Source organism: Psammomys obesus, unplaced genomic scaffold (genome assembly GCF_907164565.1).
Source record: "Psammomys obesus unplaced genomic scaffold, mPsaObe1.curated_primary_1811, whole genome shotgun sequence".
Taxonomy (NCBI): Eukaryota; Metazoa; Chordata; class Mammalia; order Rodentia; family Muridae; genus Psammomys; species Psammomys obesus.
The window spans coordinates 186,082-208,531 of record NW_026596134.1 but is presented as its reverse complement, the minus strand read 5'-3'; the positions used below and the strand labels follow the sequence as shown (position 1 = coordinate 208,531).

The 22,450-nt window shown below is 47.0% G+C and overlaps 1 protein-coding gene across 2 annotated transcripts in view; it reads right to left on the bottom strand.

Annotated features, from left to right (window-relative positions):
• Positions 1-17,410, bottom strand: part of Brf1 (BRF1 RNA polymerase III transcription initiation factor subunit) — a 46,532-nt gene extending 29,122 nt beyond the window's left edge. For both annotated transcript variants that reach the window (XM_055593224.1, XM_055593225.1), the window contains exons 1-3: positions 16,896-17,410; positions 11,461-11,541; positions 7,357-7,530 (exon numbers count right to left, since the gene is read on the bottom strand). In XM_055593224.1, the coding sequence (XP_055449199.1) occupies positions 7,357-7,530; positions 11,461-11,541; positions 16,896-17,079 (439 nt within the window). In that variant the 5' untranslated portion in view covers positions 17,080-17,410. The remainder of the gene's footprint in view (positions 1-7,356; positions 7,531-11,460; positions 11,542-16,895) is intronic.
• Positions 17,411-22,450: the final 5,040 nt, after the last annotated feature.

Below are 22,450 nucleotides of genomic sequence, written 5' to 3'. Positions count from 1 at the left end.
AAAAGTAATAAACAGGCCAGGCATGGTAGTGCATGCCCTTAACCCTAACACTTGGGAGATAGAAGCAGGTGGATCTCTGTGAGTTTAAGCCCAATTTGGTCTACAAAGACCCAGGGCAGCCCAGGCTACAGAGACACCCTGTCTGAAACAAACAAAAATTTAAAAAAGCAAAAGGGAGTGGTTGTAACATATGGTTTCAACAACTAGGAGTCTGACACAAGATCATTTAAACACCAGTTCAAGGACAGCCTAGGAGAGAGACAGACCATCTCAAGAAGGGACATAAAGACATTTGGTGTGCAAGCCTGAAAACCTGAGTTTGACCTCAGGAATCCATGGTGAAAGAAGTGACTTTTTAAGGTTGTCCTCTAATCTCCACAATGACCATATGGCATGTACATGCCCTGTACATACACAGAGACACACAGATAACTGACGTTTAAAAATATAGGAAATTTTGTATGGGCAATAAAACAGAGACCAAAACACAGGCAAAGCTTGTGATCAAAAGCTCTACAAAGAGAGAAACAGCTCATGTACACATGACATGAACTCTACTGCACAAGGGGTCACAGAAACCCATCCAGGGCACTCATAACACCAAACACTTGCCAGGGTATAGCTAGCCTTCCCCCACATTAGCCACTGGAGATAGCCTGCAGGTTCCGGTTCCTGTTCCCCCTCCTCCTTCTTTGTTTGTTTGGTTTTTTGAGACAGGGTTTCTCTCTGTGTACCAGAGCCCTGGCTATCCTGGACTTGCTTTGTAGACTAGGCTGGCCTTGAACTCTCAGAGATCTACCTGCCCCTGCCTCCCATGTATGCTACCATGCCCAGCCCAGTCTATAGGTTTCTTGGACAGAATAACAGCCCACCTGGAACCCAGCTGTTCCAATTTGAAGCATTCATTTGAGACAAACAAAATCACTAACCCACAAAAGACATGCACAAATATGCTTATAGCAGCTTCATTCAAAAGGGCCTCCTAATGAGACCAAATCAAGGTCCATCAACAGACAGCTAAGCACTGTCTTGTAAATACAATAACTCTGGTGTGAAAGCAACATACAAAATGCAAAGCTTGCCAAGTGACAAAACCTTAGAGAAAAGAGCTTAGGCTGTGTGCCTATATTTATGGTATACCCTAGAATAAGATAGCAAGTTTACAGTTGGGAGGACAGAACAACAATGGTAGCCTTTGAGAGCTGGTGAAGCAGGGTCTGATTGAAGGGGCATCGGCAGACAAAGGGGTCTACAGGTGTATAAATATCTCAGACCTCACCAAGTAATAAAGGAAGGCTTATGCACTTTATGTCAATTTTACCTCCAGAGCAAATCTTGTTTTTCCACAAAGCTGGGGTAGTGGAGTACCCTGAGTCCTACAGCTTGCTTTGAAATGTGTCAAAAATAAGATGCTGAAGAACAGCGAGTTGACAGGTGGTGAAAGTGGCTGGGGTGGAGCAAGGACCACAAACTCTTCTTGGGAGAATATAATCACTTTCACCCTGTGATGTTTGAAACTGTTCACAGTAAAGCTATGGGAGAGATTTTATGTAATTTTAAAAAGAGACTAGAATTTAACTTTCAACCAAATCGACTAAGTGAAAATCACCAGGCTGATACAAGTTTCTACAGGGTTTACAGAAAATTGAACCAGAGCCTTTTAGTGCATGGAGAGCAGCATATAGGTCCCCCAAATAATGACCAGAGGTACTGTATCTCCCTAGCTCCCTTTGATAAACCTCTGCTTTTAACATAGGTACTGGTGTGTCATGAAAGTCAAGAGAAAAGTCAAAATCTGACCATGCCATGAGCATACAAGAATCAAATTTCTAAGGGAAAGGACCACTCTGTGACCCTATTTGGACCCTATCATATTCTGACAGGTAGCACTTTTATTCAGCAAGCCTCAAACTCCAGTTAAGGAGAAACATACACACAGCAAGGAATGGGAGATGAAAAGCTGTTAGGTTGGACTTTCTGGAGGGCTGGAAGAGGCCAGAGTGTGTAAGACTCCCTCAGGCCATCGTAGCTCTGACAAAGTCTGAAAATGCCATCACACCAACCTGGCCTCTTCACAGCCAGTGCTGGAAGTTGGGATCAGTTTCTTTGCAAGGAGAGTAGACTAACAGGCAACCACATCCAACTGGCTGTGCTTGATGGAAGAACATTTGCAGACAAGATCTGATTTAAACTGAGAAACATTCTTGAATTCTCCACAGGGTTAAAGTTTAGAGATTTAAATGAAGCAGAACTAGAGAAAACAAGGAATTTTTTTTTCTTTCTTTCTCACTGCCTCTGCCTTGCAGCACAGAAGCTTGAACCGAGGACCTGGCACATATTGCTCTCTACTACTAAGCTAAATCCCTAGCCCATATTCTTTTTTTTTTAGACTTATTAAAAAAAAAAAAAATTTAAAGTATGCGTGCTCCGTGTGCATGTACACCTGCCCACCAGTAGAGGGCATCAGATCCCATTATAGATGGTTGTGAGCCATTGTGTGGTTGCTGCAACTTGAACTCATAACCTCTGGAAGAATAGCCAGTGGACTTAACTGCTGAGCCATCTCTCAGCTCTACCATCTTTCTCTATCCAGATTATTCTTCAACTCACTCTGAACTCAGGCTGACCTTGAACTTGAGATCCTCTTGCTTCAGCCTCTCATGAAGCTGGGATTAAAAGCCAAGCCCAGCTATGTAATTTCTTTATACAGCTTTACATACGAAATATTTCCACAGACATCCAGAGACAAAAATGAAAGAAATGGTTCTTTTATGTACAATCTGACAAAAAAAAAATGTGTCTGCAACAGTTAGCAGATGAATGGGTCAGTAGAGAACCACTCAACTAACACTGCCATTATAGGACCCCAAGAAATGAAGAAGAAAACTGGCCCAGCACGCTCCATAGTCCACTTCTCACCATCTCCTGCACCCTCTTGCTTTCACTGACTGTTCCCTGGAAAGTTCTTCTAAGCCCAGTCCACAGCGCCCTCTAGAGGAAGAACTCTGAGGATGCTCCATCAGGCAAAGGCACAGAGAATGCAGCAAACCACTCTCAGCTCCCTCTGTCTGCAGCCATGGTGTGTAATGCCCACAGGACTCTGAACACCTCCTGTCTACCATCAACACTGAGGTCTGCTGACTGCATGGTATTGATGCCCACTGTCTATACAATACCAACTGCTGTCTACCAGAAACTGATGGCTACTGACTGTATGACATTTGCTTTCTGTTTTCAACACAACCCTGAAACCTACTGTCTACACACAAACTCCTGTTGTCTATAAAAGGCTGGAGCTTGTTCCCTATATACCACTGGCGCAACCGTCCACATAATATGTGGACACCTGCTTTCTGCACAGCACTGACACTTCTGTACACAGAACTGAGGCCTGCTCCCTGCAGAGTACTGATTGATACCGGCTGTCTAGACTCCTGAGGTCTGCTCTCTGGCAGCATGATGACATGGAGGCATAAGGCTTTCTCTTCCTCTTCTCCCTGAAAAGATAACAGACTAAGAACCTCGTTACCAAACTCTGGGGCAGAGGCAGAATTAAGACCCAGATAATTCGGGCCTGTAGTTCTTGGCCTAGCACAGTACAGTCCCCTCACCAGAGGGTGACACAGACTTGATAGAGGGAGGATCCCAGTACACTGTCTTGAGCCCCTGTACTGGGACTATCAAAGAGAAGTAGGCTCACAGCTCAGAACAACCATATCTGGATTCCTGAAATAGGAGTTACAGGACCTGAGGACATCCTTCACAGTTGCCTAGGCCAATTTTATGGGTTGAACAGGGCCTGGAATGACTTGAGTTACCCCAGGCGTCAGGAAGGCCCAGAAACCAAGGGCAGGTTCTATGAGAACCCAGTTCTCAGGGTGCTGTCTACAGACACTAACTGGCTTCAAAGGCAAACAGAACAGATGCTCTGAATGACCCATGGGAACCTGCTCATGTGCTTCATTAGTCTACCTCCTCAGGACTGGCCCCTCATTGCTCTAGCAACCACCTCTGCCTGCAAGTGCGTTTTTTTTGTATGTGTGGCACACCTCAGACAACTGACACATCAACACTATCCTAAAAGAGTATCTGTCTTGTGTGGTGCTGTCTGACAACATGCCTCCTCAAAGCCTCTGCCTTAAAGACTGAGCCTCCTCCCATCAGATCTGGAGATGCTAAACCCCTGCTTCTACCTCTTCCCTCAGTCCCCTGAGTAGCTGGCAATAGAGGCCTATACCACCAGGTCCAGATGAGCCAAAGACTTAAACTGGATTGAAAAAACAGCCTGGTGTGGTCACACACCTTTAATCTCAGCACTCCAAAGGCAGAAGCAGGTAGATTTCTGATTCACAGTCAGTCTAGTCTACACAGCAAGTTCCAAGACAGCCATGGTAGAAACTCTGTCTCAAAAACAACAAAATTAACCATAAAGAAAAAGATGACAGCCAGATGTGGTGGCATAAGCCTTTAATTCCAGCACTCAGGAGACAGAGGCAGGCATTCACAGAGGTGAATTCAAGGCCAGCCTGATCTACAAAGTGAGTTCCAGGACAGCCAGGACTGTTATACAGAAAAACCCTTGTCTCAAAAACAGAACAACAACAGGAAAGAAAGAAAAAGGAAAATGATGACAGTGGGTATCTTCTGGTAAGCTCGAACATTCTGGTTTAAACCCTCTGTTTTTGAGGAATGATGGGTGGTGGCTGATGCCCAGGTAGAGGTGAACCAGGGATTGTAGGAGAAATTTCCCTATCATTTTCAGCAAACTTGTTAAAAAAAAAAAAAAATCCTGAAAGCTGCTGCAGGCCTACAGAGCTTGCTGCTGACCTAACTGCACAAGACCCCATAGGGCACGCTACAAGGCCTCTCTCCAGTCAGTGAGGATGCATGTGGAAGCCAGTCAGCTCAGGAAAACACCACCCTGGGCAGATCGTTACTGTCTACCACACAGAACCACATAGGCTGGTCGGCCTACTCCCCTGGGGTGTCAGCTGCAGGGTGGGCTCCTGCCTTAGACCCACTGCCTAGGGTACCCCTCTGAGGCTACTGATCACATGTAGATCTACTATAACAGCTTGGGTGTTCTGAATAAATACAGCTGCAGGCAAAATCATCCTCTTCCATGAATGTGTTATACACAAATCCTATAGGAACAAATCTGGGCATATAACTTAAGAAGTACATTGGTCATACTTTATCCTCTTGAAAAAAACAATGTCTCCTTGTATCTGACAATACATCTGCCCATCTAGATGCTGCCTGAAACAGGTCAGGTCCTTCCTAGCCCTGCTACCCCCACAACCTTCCTCTAGCCTGTGAAGAGAATTTAAAACCAAGGATGAGCCCACAAGGCCTGGCTCCTATGAACCAGACTCAGCAGGTCTCAGTTCCCCTAGGAGTCAGGGACTAGAGTGTGGGCTGGCAGGCTGAAAAGGGTAGACACAATTTGTGGGTGAAAGGCTCCGGCATAAGCTGGTGCTTTTTGGGTCATTGTAGACACAACTGTCAGGATGCACAAGAAACAAAGTTGGGCAAGATAGCCAAAATGAGCTTGAGTTTTGTAATAAGCCCTGTCCCTTCTGCATGGCGACTGCATGTGACTGGCCCACACCCAGGGTTCCACGTCTGCTAGTAGACTAACAGAATGACAAAGAACCCCAAAGGGCCTCAGCACATGTCCTTCCAGCACAGGACTCTCCCAAGTACCACCTAAGGCAATCAGGTAAGGGCTGGGTGTGGGAGTGGGTCCTAGAGGACCAGGCATCCCACAGGCAACATGGATGACAGCAGGCGATATAACTGCACAAGCATTTTCAGTGCTGTCATGACCCCATTGCCACACAGAAAAAGGATGGCAGGACCACTGGACCACAGCAGACCAACTGAAGGAACTGACCCAAGAGCTCAAGAATCCCCAACACCACTTCCTAGGAAGTCAGCAGATGCCGTATCTGCACAGAATGGGCACAAAAAAGCACACAAAGTTCTCTAAGAACATGAGACAGAACTTCAAGAACTCTGGGACTGGGGAGCTATCTCCATATATGAAGTGATTGGGACACAAGCATAGGACCTGAGTTCAGAACCCCAGTACTTACATAAGCACTGGTGTGGCCATGAGCATCTATAACCCCAGCTCTGAGGGGGTGAGGGGAGACAGTACATCCTGAGGACTTGCTGCACAGCTCTTCTAGACGGTGACAAATTTCAGTGAAATAATCTGTCGCAAAAAGTAAGTGGGCAGAGGCCAGGGTATAACTCAGTGGGTAAAGGTGCCTATCACCAAACCAGACAAGCTGAATTTGATCCCTGGAGCGGACCCGGTAGAAAAAGAGAACTGACCCTCACGAGTGGCCCTCAACCTGCATGTATACTGTAGCACGTGTGTACCCCCTCCCCCGCCAAATATAAAAGGACTATGTTGAGAGACAAAAGTCGAGGAACTATCTCAAACCAATAGGATGAGTAGGTGGACAGAAAGGAAGCAAAGATTACCTAACACTCAGTTGAGACAAACAAAATTGAAACAGGTAGAACCAAGTAACCTAAGACAAGTTAAGGTAGGAGGTGGCCAGAGGGAGGGACCTACTAGAGAGAAAATGCCTTGTGCTTTGTTAGACAGGGATCTCCAAGATCCCTGGAGTGTGGGAGAACAAACTGTAAGGGACATATATGTAAGGTACATATATGACGGTACTGGAGGAAGCTGGGAGATACTGAGGGACAAAGAGTGAAATCCCTGATATGCAAGCCTGTATTGCTGCACAGCAGAACCACACCTGAAACCTCATGAAGCGAAGCCAGTCATCAGGAGCCCTCTTCCTCCTCCGCCATGCAAAAGCGGCAGGGCTAGACTTAAAGAGTCTAGCCTGACTACCCATTTTGGCAGCTGTGGTGGCAGGAATGAAAATGGCCCCACAGGCTCAGGGAGTGTCATCATTGGAGGTGGCACTGCTGGAAGAAGTGTGTCACTGGGGGGGGGGGGGGACTCTGAGGTTTCAGAAGCTCAAACCAGGCCCAGTGTCATCCTCTCTTCCTGCTGCCTGTTGGTCCAGATGGAGAACTCTTAGATACCTCTCCAGCACCCTATCTGCAAACGGCCATGCTCCCACCATGATGATAATGGACCAAATCTCTGAACCTAGAAGCGAGCTCCAATTATATGTTTTCCTTTATAAGAGTGGTCATGGTCATGGTGTCTTCACAGCAACAGAAACAACTAAGATAGCAGCTTAGAGGGATAAGACATCCAATAAGGGAACTGTTGGCAACATTAACACCAAATTCCTGCAACAGCTCAATCAACATTTGAATATCACCCAAAAACCAAGATGGGACTCCCCCAACAAAGGATACGAGGTGTGCCTTCAGTTCGGCAAACCAAGTAGAGGCAGGCAGCAATCACATGGGCCATTTTCCGTCCTCGGGTAAGATGCTTGCTTACAGCCATCTTGAAGAAGTTGAAGGCAGTATCCAGGCAGTGCTGGTTCAGCTGCAGCTGGCTCCCCAGGTGGTGGATGTGGCGCCGCCCTAGGACAAAATGCAGAATGACCCTCAGTCACAACTTTTAATTTAAAATTAAGTACCACAGGACAACCTTACAATTAAAGATTTGAGCAAAGCCTGTTAAGTGCATGTACATAATTTCACCCACTCTGAAGACTGAGGCAGAAGGACCACAATTTCAAGACCAGCCTGGGCCAGGCATAATGGCACATGCCTTTAATCCCAGCAGAGGCAGGCAGACCTCTGTGATTTCAAGACCAGCTTGGTCTGGATAGTGAGTTCTAGGATGACCTAGTGCTACTTAGAGACCCTGTCTCAAACAAACACCTACCAGCCTGGACTACAGAATGAGTTCAAAGCCAGCCTAGGAGACTTGGTGAGACCATCTCTCAAGTCAAACTAGGGCCTGGAGAGATGGCTCGGAGGTTAGGAGTATGGGCTGTTCTTCCATACAACCTGGATTTGATTTCCAGCACCCACACAGTACACAGACATACATATAAGCATAATACCCACACACACAGAATTAAGAATTCATTTAAATAAAATGAGGTTTGGAGATGGAGCTCAGTGGTAGAGGACTTTCTTAGTCCTTTCTTACGCAAGGCCTTAGGCTTAATATTCAGTAATCAAAAAATAAATAAATAAATAAAGACAAATGACAGATGATAGTGATAGATTTATCCTTGTCCTAAGTTATTAACTTGACTTGTACATGCCAATGAATTTTCATTACAAACACCAAAATATTAGTTTCCTGATTTTTCACATGTGATAAAGCCCTGTTCTGATGCACTGCATTTTGGCTTGGAGCAGCAAACAGTGGCTCTGCCTCTTCTGGAGATTCCCTGAGGCCTGGAGTGTCTGGCAGGAATGGACCTCCCACAGCCGTGTGCAAAGCACCACTTTTGTTTTAACAGCATGAAACTCAGACCATCTTCCCAGAATGAGCTCTCTACCTAGTCCAACCCTGGCTAGCCCTTGGACAGGCTCCCCTCATGAGCCAGCAGCTCGGCCAGACAAGCTGACAGCCTAGTGAGCCGCTCCCTGCACTCCTGCAGAAGCAAGGGCAACGGCAAAGCCAGGTACCCTGTCGGGGACTTGAGGGCACCAGGCCCTTCTAGGGCTGCAGAAGCACCTGGAGCCAGGAGGCTGTCTGTCCATATTCACTGTGCTGCAGACAGGAGATTCAGGGTCTCCACCCACCATGTGTGAACACAGAGCAAATGCATCCTGAAGGCCAGGGTGTAGAACTGTGGGAGCTGCTGACACAAGCTCTCAGTGCAGACCTATGGGTGGGCAGCAGGGACAGAGAGAGCCCTCTAGACCCAAGATATACCCTAAAATACACAAAGGACATGTGGATGGCAGGAACTGTCACCAGCAACGTCTAGTCTCACTAGCATCTTCAGGACCTCAATCCCACTCCTTCTCTGACACTACAGGCAACCTCCAGCTCATCCACAAAATGGTAAACACCAACTTCCCTGATTCTGTGTTGACTGAGGGCTAGCACACTGCTCACAGCCAACAGTAACAATAACCCATTCCAGGGCATGGCCAACACTTGAACATCTGCACAAAAATCAGCTCCTCTTATCAGCACGCAGTAGTAACACACCAGAGGCAGCAAAGGCTACTCTGGGCCCAGAAACCCACACCAACAACCTGCAGACAGCAGACTGCACTGAGCTTGAGCCTGAAACCCACCAGCTATCTAAATTCACAATGCAAGTAGGACAGTTCTTCTCTAGGATCCCTTGTTCAAGGCTAGACCTATTCTAAAGACCCACAACCCCAGGCTAGGGCTTGCCAGTGTCCTATAAACAGAATCCATATATGATCACTGTAGCAGATACAAAGCATCAAATGGCATGATTACTGGCATCACTCCCAAGAGGAAAACACTGACCCTGTTACACTGAGGTCAGCAATGAGTCAAGCCTACCCATTCTCAGCAATTCTGGGGAGCCTAGCAACATATGACAACAATGCAGCACAGCTTTGGAAATAATTGAGAACAAAGGTGGGAAGCAAGGACTAATAATGTCTGCCATAGCCTGTGTGACTGCTAAAATAAGAAACTGTACAAGTTCATGGTTTTAGACCAACATAATAAGCTCCTATAACTTGATCTACAGATTCAATGTAACCCCAACCAGAGTCTTGGCAGGTTTCCCTTTGGAAAGTTAACAAAATAACTCCAAAACTGAAACTCTAAAGACTCAAATCAATGAAAAGTCAAGCCCAGAAGACTCAGTGCCATTCAAGTAACCATATTCCCCACAAGAATCTCTACAGATTAAGATAATCCTCTCAAACCCCAGCTTATTTCCTCACAGAAATTGGACACAGACTGTAAAATTCTACTGAAATTCAAGGGATATGGTAGGACAGGCCTTGTAAACCCAGAACTGAGTAAGGCAAAGGGCATCATGAGCTGTAGGCCAGCTTAGGCTACAGAGCAAGACTCTGTCTCAAAACGGAGGTAAAAGGGGCTGGAGAGATGGCTCAGAGGTTAAGAGCACTGGCTGTTCTTCCAAAGGTTCTGAGTTCATTTCCCAGCTACCACATCATGGCTCACAACCATGAAATCTGGTGCCTTCTACTGGTATGCATGTGTACATGCATTATATATAATAATCTTGAAAAAAAAAAAAAGGAAAATTTTTAAAAAAGGGAAGAAAGGGGGAAGAAAGTAAGCAACATAGATGAATTCAAGAGACTCAGAATAATCAACCCAGCACTCCTAAGAAAGCATTTTAAGTATACACTCCTCCCATTTTCAAACTTACCACAAAGCTAGTAACCAAACAGCATAACACATAAGACAAGCACAACAGAACGAAGGGTCTGGAAATGATTTTCAACAAGGGAGGGTGTCAACTGGGAAAATACCATCTTTTCCACACAAATGCTGGGTATGTACACAAAATGGTGTCAGATCTCAGAGTTACAGACAGCTGCGAACTGCCATGTGGGTGCTAGGATTTGAACCTGGGTCTTCTGGAAGAACAGTCAGTACGCTTAACCACTGAGCCATCTCTCCAGCTCCTATACGCACACTTTTAAAGACTTATAGCTAAAACCAAGTGTGTTGGTGCACACCCTTAATCCCAGAACTTGAGAGGCAGAGACAGGTAGATCTCTGTTGAGTACTGGGCCAGCCTGATCTACATAGAGAGTTCCAGGACAGCCAAGGCTACATAGAGAGACTATCTCAAAAAAAAAAAAATAAAATAAAATGGGAGTTGGAGAGATGGCTCAGAGGTTAAGAGCACCAACTGCTCTTCCTCCAAGGGGTCCTGAGTTCAATTCCCAGCACCCACATGGTGGCTCACACCCATCTATAATGAGATCCAATGCAGGTGTACATGCAGATAGAACACTCATATACATAAAATAAATAAATCTTAAAAAATTAAAAACAAGTAAATGAATAAAAAATAAAACAAAAAACCTTAGAGCTAAAATATATAAAGAACTTTTCAGTCAATAAAGGCAAAAACCTAATTAAAAACAAGCAAAGGATCACAACAGATATTTTTCTACTCTGACATTTTTATGCAACAATAAAATGTCACTTCTAACAGATCAAACTGTTAGAAACTTGCTGGTTCTATGCTTATCTCCAGAGGACCAGGAACAAACAGCTTTAGGCTGATACCATCTGAGGTCCCTTCACTGATGCGGACCTAACAAGGTCTGCAGAATGCCTAGAAGAGAGGATACACTCAGGAACCATTCTTCCCTGGTGTTACTGGCCCTGGGCTATAAGGGTGGCAAAAAGAGGCAGGCCATAGGGTAAGACATGGGGCAGGACAGAGTGTGCACGCATTGCAGAGCAGATGCAGTCACTGAAGACTGGTCAGCTGTTACCCTCACCCCAAGAATCCTGCCCCATCTCCCTCTCCTGTCCCACCCCACGACCAGCAGCATTAAAGCGGGCAGTACCATTCTGTAGGGTCTGTGCTCTTGATTCCTTTCCCAAGTTCACATGAAAGCCACCGCCTAGGGTTGGGGTTTTGCCAGCACCTGGAAATAAAAAGAGAGAAGTTAGCCAGAGCCTGGTAGAGAAGCCCCACAGCCCCTTTCATTGACTGTGAACAAAGCAGAACCCAGCTTCCGACAGGGAAAAGCAGCAGCTAAGTAACTTTGCTCTGCCTGGCCATCAGATGTGGCCTTGACCAAAGGCATCCCAAACCTTTAAAAAAGAAAACAGTAGGGCTGATGAAATGACTAAGTAGCTAAGAGCGCTTGTCTCCAAGCCTGCTGACTGGGACCCAGGCAGCATAAGGGGAGAACTGATTCTACAAGTTGTCTTCACACATACACCATGACACCTTCCCCAAATAAACGTAATCTTAAAAAAGAACGAGAAAAAATACGCTATTGCTCTAATTGAAGTGGATATGCACTTTTTTGTTTGTTTCTCGAAACAGGGTTTCTCTGTGTAACCCTGGCTGCCCTAGACTCGCTTTGTAGACAAGGCTGGCTTCACACTCACGTGGATCTGCTTGCCTCTGCCTCCCGAGTGCTGGGATTACAGGCACGTGCCACTGCTGACCAGCACCAAGACATGTGCTTTAAATACAAGTCAATCATGGGATCTAGAGAGATGGGTCAGCAGCACTGCTCTTAAAGAGGACCCAACATTCCCAGTCAGATGATTCTCAACTGCCTGTGACTCCAGTTCCAGGGAACTGACCCGTGGCCAATGTGGGTACCTGCACTAATGTGCGCGCACAGCTGAGAATAACAAAAATAAGATCTTAAAAAAAATTTACGTTACACTTAAAAAGAATGGTGGCATTAGCCAGACTGGGCATGGTGGCACAGGTCTGTTATCAGGCGGCTACGGCACATGGATCAAGAGCTGCAGGCCAACGTGAGACACACAGCAAGACCTTGCCTCACTCTCCTGTTGTCTCCAACCCCCACCCCCCCAAAGCATTCCATTTGAATTGAATGCTTACTGCAGTCTTTGCATTCCTCCACTCCAGATGCACAGAGCACACGCAGACACCAATCACTGCCACCTCCACAGGCACACCCCACCTCCATGTTGGGACCCCCACACTCTGGCTTGGGCAGTTCTACCTGCACCGGCTCTAGGATCTGCCTTCTGACTCTTGCTCCTGCTACCCCTCCGTGTGTGTGCAGCAAAAGGAAACACGGTGTGAAAAGTGCTTACTCAGTAAAAGTCACACCGGGTGCTAGCTCAAGTGTGAAAGAAGAAAGGCCAAATATGACCTCTAGAAACCACAAACCATACATTCACCTAGACCTTCAAACTTCAGATGGACTACACTCTACAAACACGGAGCATTTTGCCTCTCTTTCTGTCCTTCCAGACAAGATCACACTACATAGCACAGGCTAGCCTAGAACTCTGCCTCCCAACGCTAGGATTACAGATAAGCACCACTTCGCCCAGCAAACATTTGCTATTTTCTACAAGTTTCTATAACAAAATATATAGGCTGGAAGTAGAGCACAGATGGACTTGGAAGACTCTGGCCTCCAATGGACAAGGGGGAAGGGACACACAATCACAGGCCACTTGGGGAAGAGCCTCTGATTTAGCAAAGGGCACAGAGGGGTGAGCCCAAGACATCGTGGGTACAAACAGACTGGACAAGCTTCAGAACAGACAATGCCACCCTCACAGCTGGGCCAGACCTAGGAGGAGGGCCAAGAGACTTCAGTGCCCAGGAGGGACAACCCATCGCACTGTCCTTCATTTTTCTCACAGTCTCAGAATAGAAAGTTTTTACAACTCTATTGGTTTGGCATTGAAAGCTAGTGACTCTGAGACCAGCCTGGGATACAAAGCAAGACCCCGCCTCAAAAAAAAGAAAGAAAGGAAAGGAAAAAAAGGAAAGAAAGAAAGAAAGAAAGAAAGAAAGAAAGAAAGAAAGAGAGAAAGAAAACGTTCTAAGGCAGGTGAGATGGCTCAGCAGTAAAGGAGCTTCCTACCAAGCCTGACCACTGAGTTTGATCCCCAAGAGCCTAACATGGTGGAAAGAGAGAACTTGAGAACCAACTTCTGTAAGTTCTCCACTGAATTCTGTACGTACACTGAGTGGCATGTATGTACACATATAAATAAATGTAATAAACATTTTAAGTTCTGACTAGTGGGCTGGGGAGGCCCTGGGTTCCACCAGTAACACCATAAGCAATCTGATTAACAGACCCTCAGGGACTATTCCCAGCCTACCAACAAGGTTTGCTGCTCCCAGTATAGGGGAGAATGAACCTGAGGAGGCAAGCACTCTGAGGGTAGTTCCAAGTCTCGGGAGGGATACAGATGCACAGAGGTCACCGTCCACTGACAAAGGGAGGCCTCAGAGGACCATGACACTGGCTGGGGAGTGTGTGCTATGGGGAAACCTTGCTTTGCCCCTGCCATCCTTGCTCATAAACCCCAGACTCTCACGGTGTGGCTCAAATTCCAGCTTCTCCAGCTATCCACTGTCTTGCTTTTGGCATCTAAGCCTGCAGTCCTGATGCCCACTACTTCCCTTTGCACAGGCTACTTGAAAAGGCCTTTAAAAATGTGGTCATGCTGATTAGGGAGCAGGGGAGTAGGCAGGTGGCCACATGAAAGATGGCTGTTCAAAGCAGGGGACAGCTCCCTCCTGTATAACCTGTACCTTCTACCAAGGCTAAGGGTAATGGCCCCACAATGCATTCCCTACAGCATCCACGGCTGGTTGCTGGAGTGTCTCTCCCTGGGGAGATATTCTGATGCCACCTAAGAGCCCATCTGAGCTTCTGCTCAATGCCTCTGAGCATGCTTTCCTAGGATGCATGGTGAGACCTCACTCCACCCTGGCTCCACACTATTTTCCCTGGTGTTATGAGACTAAACATAACCCATTATCACCAAACCATGGATGCACCTAGGAAAATGCTTCCCATGGAGAAGAAAGGTCCCACATGACCTGTTATTACCGTTGTTCTCTCTCCCACAGGCATCAACATCTTAGCAACTACCTAGGAGGCAGTAGACAATGTGTGGTAGAACCACTGTCACAGCAGTCCTGAAGGCATCCTTGGGAAGTCTCCTACAGAGAGGAAGAACTTGTGTGACATGTGAAACATACCACAGGGACAGAAAGACAGAAAGGAAAAGTCAACCCCAAGTCAAAATTTTGAAAAAAAAAACAAACAAACAAAAAAAAACAAAACTGGTAAACCAAGAAGAAAGGCAAAAGGGAAACACAAAACACCAACATCCCAAAGGAAAAGGGTGTCGCTACAGCCCCTTGCAGACAGAGAACAATGAAACCCTAAATCCAGTGGCTACATTGTAGAATTCTACCTAATATTTAAGAAAGGATACAATGAGTGGTAGGACACACCTGTAATCTTGGCTATGCAGAAGGCTGAAGCAGGAGCATCATGAGTTCAAGGTCAGCTTAAGTTACACAGTGAAACTAAGAAAGAGAAAATGAACAGAGTGCATTGTTTGTACACAGTTCCTTCCAGAAAGTAACTGGGACATTGCTCAGTTGTCTCTGGAATGTATTACCTTGCCATCTAAGGATGTTCAACTACAGACCAATATCCCAAGTAAACAGAGATGGAAATCCACAAGAACGTCCAAAGGAAAATACTCCGAAAGGGCTTACTTCTGGAACTCACAGCAGATTCGAGAATCTGCCACAGGAGTTGAGGAGATGGTCCAGTAGATTAAATGCTTGCTCTGCAGGCATGACCAAAGTTCAGAGTCCCAGAACCCAGCCACCTATAACCCCACCAATTGGGAGGCTGAGAGTGGGAATCCCTTGGGCAAACTGGCTAGCTAGAGTAGCCAGAATCAGTGAGCTCCAAGGTCAGCAAGAGACTCTTTCTCAATAAATAAAGTGTAGAATTAATAAGGAAGACAATTCCCAAAGCCAACTTTGGGCCTACTCACTCACGTGCCTGCACATGCATGTGAACCCATACACATACAAACACTACAACACACACAGACACAATCAGCCACACAGGGCATGGTGATGCATGCTTATAATCCCAGCATTTAGTAGGCTGAGGCTGGAGGACTTCAAATTCAATGTCTCCCTGGGCTACTGTTTAAACTCAAATCCAGCCTGGACAACTTTGGCAAAACCTTGACTCAAAATGAAATGTAAAAATAGGGCTAGGAGTAAAGAACTCAGTGGCAGAATACTTGCTTATCATGAGCAAGTCTGAGAACCACACACACAACACATATGACTATGCTAATACATAGGTACTCTACCCCTGAGGGGGAAGTGATTACAAATCTACAAGTCTAAATAAAAAGGAAGACAAAAGCTGTACAGCTCACAATATCTAATCTCAAGACATTAAAATATAAACACAATGTAAGGATGGATGCAAGACAGAACCCAGAAGCAGACCCAGGTGGCATACAACAATCTCTTGCTGAAGGAACAATGGCAACTCCATGCAAAAAAAAAAAAAGAAGAAAGAAAGAGAGAGAGAAAGAAAGAGAGAGAGAGAGAGAAAGAGAGAGAGAGAGAAAAAAAAAAGAAAGAAGAATCCCTTTCAGCAAACTGTATGGAACACAAGACCTCCACAAGCAAGAAAGGAACCTCAACCTGTACATCACTCTTTCCTCGAGGCTTAACTCACAATGTGGCATATGCTTCCACTGATATACGGATTTGGGAGCTGCTCAGTATGCCAGAGGCCCTAGGTTAGATAACCAGCATTGAGAAAATAAAAACAAAGCTACATAAAAATATAAAAAATAACTTTTAGAAGACAAATGTGGTGACCCAAACAAAGCCATTTCAGATTCATGACAAAAGAAAATTCAAGAAAGAAAAAAACGACAAACTGAAATGTTTCAAAATGTAAAACCTTTGGTCAAATGAACAACTTCTGCTTTCTGAATCATATATCCAAAGAAGGACTTGGAAGTACAACGCACCAAAGCCTCTCGACACTCTACGGTTAGAAAACAAATCCTAATTACAAAATAATAAGGTCTCCGGCGACTGGGCAGAGAATTGAGGCTGGGCATATCTATTTCATAGCCCTTACGGCAATGCCTACCGTCAGTGTCCAACCAGGAAAAAAGAAACGTGCATCAGATGCGAGCCTAAAAACCATGCCTGCCAGATTCCGGGACCCAGCTCAACTGCCTCCATTGGACCAGACCGCGACTTTTGCACCGGGCAGATCGCGGAGCTCACGTCGGCGTACGGGACACGGCGGGGAGCTGGCTGCAAGTTCCTGGCCTGGACCTGCCTCAGTTTCTCTGTCCGCCTGCCCACGGCCTGTCGCAGCGTGATCTGCTTCAGTCTCCCTGCCTGCCTCGACTTCCCACTCATCTCGCACACTCAGCCCCGCCTGCCCCCGTTTTCCCGAGCTGCAGGACGCACCGTCCAGTGACACGAACTGGCCGACCGCCGACGAGCCTCCGCCGCTGTTCTCCACGAACTGCACCTCGGACACGATGATGTTGTCCTCGAGCACCGAGCCGCAGGCCGTGCACACCGCGTCGCCGCGCGCCGCGTCTAACTCGATGTCCGTGCCGCCGCAGCTGCGGCATACGCGGCCCGTCATGTCGGAGCCGCGGGGCCCGGCCGGCCCCCAGCCACTCCGCTGCCCGCTCTCAGCCCGCGGCCCTCAGTCCGCAAGGCCCGTCGCGCCGCCTCCGTCCGTGCCGCACTCTCGCGAGGCCGCCGGCGCCACGCCCGCCGATTCGTCGCGGCAGATTCGCCTCGCGCGCCCGGGCCGCGCCGCGTCCAACGGCCGCAGCCGCGGGACCGAGAAAGGAACTCAAGAAGCGTCGGTACGCTGGGACCGAACCGCCGATCTTCCGGCCAGCCTGAAGCGAAGCTCCAAACGCGGAGCCCGTAGGCCTCGCGGGCCACAAACCCGCAGCGGGGCCGGTCCTGCGGGCGGGCGGGCGAGGAGGGCGGGGCCGAGGGGGGTGAGCGCCGTCCGGGACGCTACGAGGGCCGTGGGAGGAGCCTGGGGCAGGGGCGGGGCTTAGCCACCAGGGCTCGGACTAGGCCGGTGGGCGGAGCCTAGGGAGAGTACCAAGAAGTGTGGGAGGAGCTTGGGGGCGTGGCCAAGACAAGAGCTGTGGGCGGAGCCTAAGGCGCGGACGTTCAAAGAGAGGAATCTGGAAACGAAGTAGTGGGAAGGGCTTGTGGCCAGGCCCAGGGTTATGGTGGGGCCTGCATTGATTAGCACAATGGGCTGTGGGAGAGGCCTGGAGGGCGGGCGTAGTGGGAGGGGCCTGCCGAGTAAGCACGCCTAGGCAGCAGCGAGAACTGCTGAAGGGGTCAAGTTGTTGAGAGCCACCAGGAAATCTTTGCTCCGACCCAGCTGCGCCCTCCCCTCCTCCTAGGGTGAATGCTTGGCCCCCTCAGCTCTAAGTTCTCCCCAGGACTCTCTGTTTCCTGGCAGTGACTGGTCTGGGTAGGTTGATGAGCTCTGGCAGAGTGGAGCCCAGGCACAGCCCTTTGGATCTACAGGTGCGGTTCACAATCTAGGCTATACCAGGCAACCCTTGGGAAATTTAGCAAATCTTGTGCACAACAGGTAGGAAACTCCAAAACTGCACGATGTCACAGGACTTGAAGCTAAACTAGCAAGCGTCCTTTCCTGGGGAAGAGGAAGCACGATAAATATGCAAACTTCTCATGAGCTTGCAAAGCCGGTGTAATCCCAATTGAATATTAACAGGAATTTTTAAAAGAACTTGGAAGACACCGTGCAGTAGGGAGGCAGAGGCAGGCGGATCTGTGTGAGTTTGAGACCAGCCTGGTCTACAAAGCGAGTGTAGGACAGCCAGGGCTCTGTAACACAGAGAAACACTGTCTCAAAAAACAAAACAAAAAAGAACTTGGAAGAGATCTCAAAACATAGTAAAGAAAGGTTTGGTGAGATGGCTCAGCAAGTAAAGACTCTTGTCAAGCAAATCTGAGTGCCTTGAGTTCAATCCCAGGAACTGAGGTAAAGGTGGAGGGAGAGAATTGAGTCTGTGAAATTGTCCTTTGATCTCCACATGTGAGTCCTCTCCAACATCATACACACAATAATACATTTTAAAGTCAAAATGGCAAGTGAGGGATTTGAAGGATCTGGAGTACTGCATAGTTCCCGTGTTCTGAAGCCACTTGCAAGAGATCTCAACCAGCTGAGGGATTCCCAGTCAGCTTGTCCTCGAATGCTTTTAAAGGTCCAAGACAGCCAAGGCTGTGTAGAGGGGCCATGTCTCAGAAAAATAAAAAATTTAAAAAGCCCTTTTATATTGTAGTTTATAAGGCTCATCCTATCAAGGTCTTGAGGGCAAGGAACGTCTTGCTGTTATCTTTACCTGGCACAGACTTTCCCCTGAATGTCATCTTGTAAAGAGAAAACACAGCTCAGAGCTGGGGTGTATTGTATTTCAGCAGGAAGTACACCCAACTGCTTCATTACTGAGAAGTGTCAAACACACAACAAAGGTGAAAGGTGTTAAGTCCCTTTGCCCTGCATGGAATCTGCAGTGAAGACGTAACCCCGCTGCTTTACCCTCCCCACACTCCTTCGCTGCTTTACCCTCCCCACACTCCTTCCTCCTATGCACTCCTTAGCCTTGCATCCTCTTCTTCCCAGGTATGTGTGGTAGAGTCGGGCTCTCCCCACAAACCAGTCCAGCACCTATTTCCCTCAGTTCACTTCTTTTTTTTGCTTCAATAAAATTTGTACAGTGTATATTTGTTCGCTAGGGCTACAACAACAAAGTGTCACAGACTTGTTGGCTTAAATTTTTCTACTCTTGGGACTGGAGAGATGTCTCAGCATCACTGGTTGCTCCTCCAGCGGTTCTAAGTTCAATTCGCAGCAACCACATGGCAGTTCACAGCAACCTAAAATAAGATCTGATGCCCTCTTTTTTTTATGCAGGCATACATGCAGACAGAATACTGTATACATGATAATTTTTTTTTTTAAATGTGTTCTTGTGATACAGAGGCTGAGAGTCAAGGTGTGTGCAAGGTTGTGGCTCTTAAGGCCTCTTGTCTTCTGCCTCAAAGGGTTCACTCTGTATATGTCTGTGTCCTCATCTCCAGTCCTTGTAAGGACACAGACATAGTGGATTAGAGCCTTTCCTAATGATTTCACGCTACCATACTACCTCTTTAAAGGCCACCTCCTCCAACATGAATGCGGTTGGGCTAATTCATAGTGGAATACTCAGATGTTCCAGGATTGCCCAGTGAGCGCTGACAAATCAGCACAAGGTGATGGGCTTGGTGCTTCATGGGGAACCTATTTTTCAAGCATCCAGCTTATTGCAGGACTTAAATTGGACATAACACTAGTTTCCTGTGGATGGAGCGAACATTCCCCCTGAGTGAGTATGCCAGGGCCCTTCCCTGAGGCTTTCAGTGAGGGGTGCTGCCTCTCAGGCACCTCAGCACATGCCCTGCTGCTGCGTTAACCTGTCAGAGCGAGCCGGGAAAGATTACACATGGTGTGGTCCAGGGCTAGTGGCAACAGCATAATTAACATGAGTTTTCCTACAACCCAAATCCACGGGCAAATTTGCCTGCTTGTTTTCTTTGCTCCATCTTTTTCACTTGATGGTTCTGTTTCCAAACCTGAGCTGATTTTGTTTTTAACTGCTCTTTCTTCCTCCTCCCCAGTTTACCGTATCCCTGCCAAATCTCTCTTCGAAATGGCTCTTGCTCTGGCACCCTCCAAGGCGAATGGGGCTGACATTTCCTGTAGTCTCCTCACCTGTGGCTGGCCAGCTCTTCCACAACTCCCTGATGCCGATGCTCTTTTATTCCAGAGTCTCACATTTCTGCTTGCTCCAGGTTACAGCCTGGCATTGGAGGCCCATTCCATCTGGCCTGTGGCAATCCCCAATGCCTGTTAGATCTCAGTGCTCAGTGTGACGGTATCAAGAAGAAATGCTGTCCTAGAGCTGTAATCCCAGCAACTGAGCAGTTCAGGTTGAAGGATCATGGGCTGAAGACCAGCCTCAGCTACACACAGAGTCATGACCCAGGGTATGTATGACCCTGTCTGAAAAGCAAACAGCAAATTGTTTTCAGATTGGCAGGATCATTTTTACTAACTATAACTAGCTAACTTTAGAAATACAAAAAAGAAGCGATCCTTCCACTTATTCTGGTGAAACAAGAGTGAACATCGATGTGTTGTCATTGGTATTGTGTCTTCTGTGAATGTCACTGGCTGTTCTCTGTATGGTATCAGGACCTTGGTATTTTTCCAATGTACTTAATCATAGCATTATTATTTCTGTTGTGAGAAACACAGAGGAACATTAAAATTTAAACTCAAAGGTCCTTTTTTTTTTCTTATTTTTAGACCAGGCTAGCCTTGAACTCACAGAGAGGCCTCTGTCTCTGCCTCCTGAGTGTTGGAATTAAAGATGTGTGCTGTCACATCTGACCTTCTTTCTGATTCTTTGTGTGTTTTTTATTAATTTATATTTTATGTACATTGGTATTTTGCCTGCATGTATGCTTGTGTGAGGGTGTCAGAATTTGGAGTTACAATTGTGAGCTGCCATGTGGGTGCTGGGAATTAAGCCCAGTCTTCTGGAAAAGCAGCCAAAAGACTCTTAACTGCTGAGCCATCTCTCCAGCTCCCTCTAATTTTTTTCCCCCTGAGACAGGGTTTCTCTGTATAGCTTTGGCTATCTTGGGCTCAATTTTAGACCAGGCTGGCCTGGAACTCAGAGAGATCTGCCTTCCTTTGCCTCCTGGAGTGCTGGGATTACAGGTGTGTGCCACTGTGCCCAGCTTCCCCCTCTAGTTTGTTTGTTTGTTTGTTTGTTTTTGTTGTTGTTGTTCATGGCAGGATTTCTCTGTGTAACCTTAGCTGTCTTGGAATTGCTTTGTAGACCAGGCTGACTTCAGGCTCACAGAGAGCCACCTGCCTCTGCCTCCCAAGTGTTAGGATTACAGGTGTGCACCACTATGCCCTGTTCTCTAATTCTTTAGCCTAACTTAACTGTGGTCAGTGGGTTAACAAGCATGTTGTCTCATACCTCTAGTCCCAGCACTTGGGAGGCAGCGGCTGGCAGATCTCTCTAAGTTCAAGGCCATCCTGGTCTACACACATCGACTTCCAGAACAGCCAGGAGTAAATAGAAAAACTCTGTCTCAAAAAAAAAAAAAAAAAAAAAAAAAAAGTTCATGAAATAAGATAACAGGATGATTGCCTGGTGAGCCGTGTGTCCATTGCTCCAAGTCCTGCTGCTCATCAGCTTTAATTCCTGGCCTTTCACACCATTACATGGCATGAGTGTTCCTGCAGGACAACACTGGGAACTCCTCTTTGCTGAGTACCTCACGCCCAGGGTGGGTAGATACGTCACGACTGGGTTGTCATTTCTGTTACCAAGCATCCCTCCCGTAGCTCACCCTTTGAAATAACACACACACCTGCCCATGCAAACGCCAAAGACTGTTGCCAACCAGAAGAGGGCAGCTCTGCCATTCTCAGGTACAGAGTGAGGGAGCCCACAATCCTGAACAGAGTAGCCCAGGAGGGGGCGCCCGCTCCTGAGTTAATTGAGATCAAAGGGGCTAGCAGGCTGGCCTCTGGTCTGCATTCCGCTCTATCAAGCAGCCCATTGAAATGCGTATCTCAATTTGCAAAGAAAACAAAAGCCTGTTTTAGTCTTTGTGAATACTTTGACACATATTTTCCATTGGCCTCAGGACTTGTATCATTTCCCAGGGTTGTAAGGCTATTATCTACTAAATAAATGTATGTTTCTATAAAGATGGTCCTTAGCTGATAAAGGGGAAGTGCTGGGGCTGCCCTTTGCTTTTTTTTTTTTTTTTTTTTTTTTTTTCCTCAGGACTTAGGATGCTCCAGCCAAAAGGGCACCTGGCGCTCCACCCTCCAGTCTAGCTTGACTTATCTGACACAAAACATTTTTATTTTTCTGTCTCAC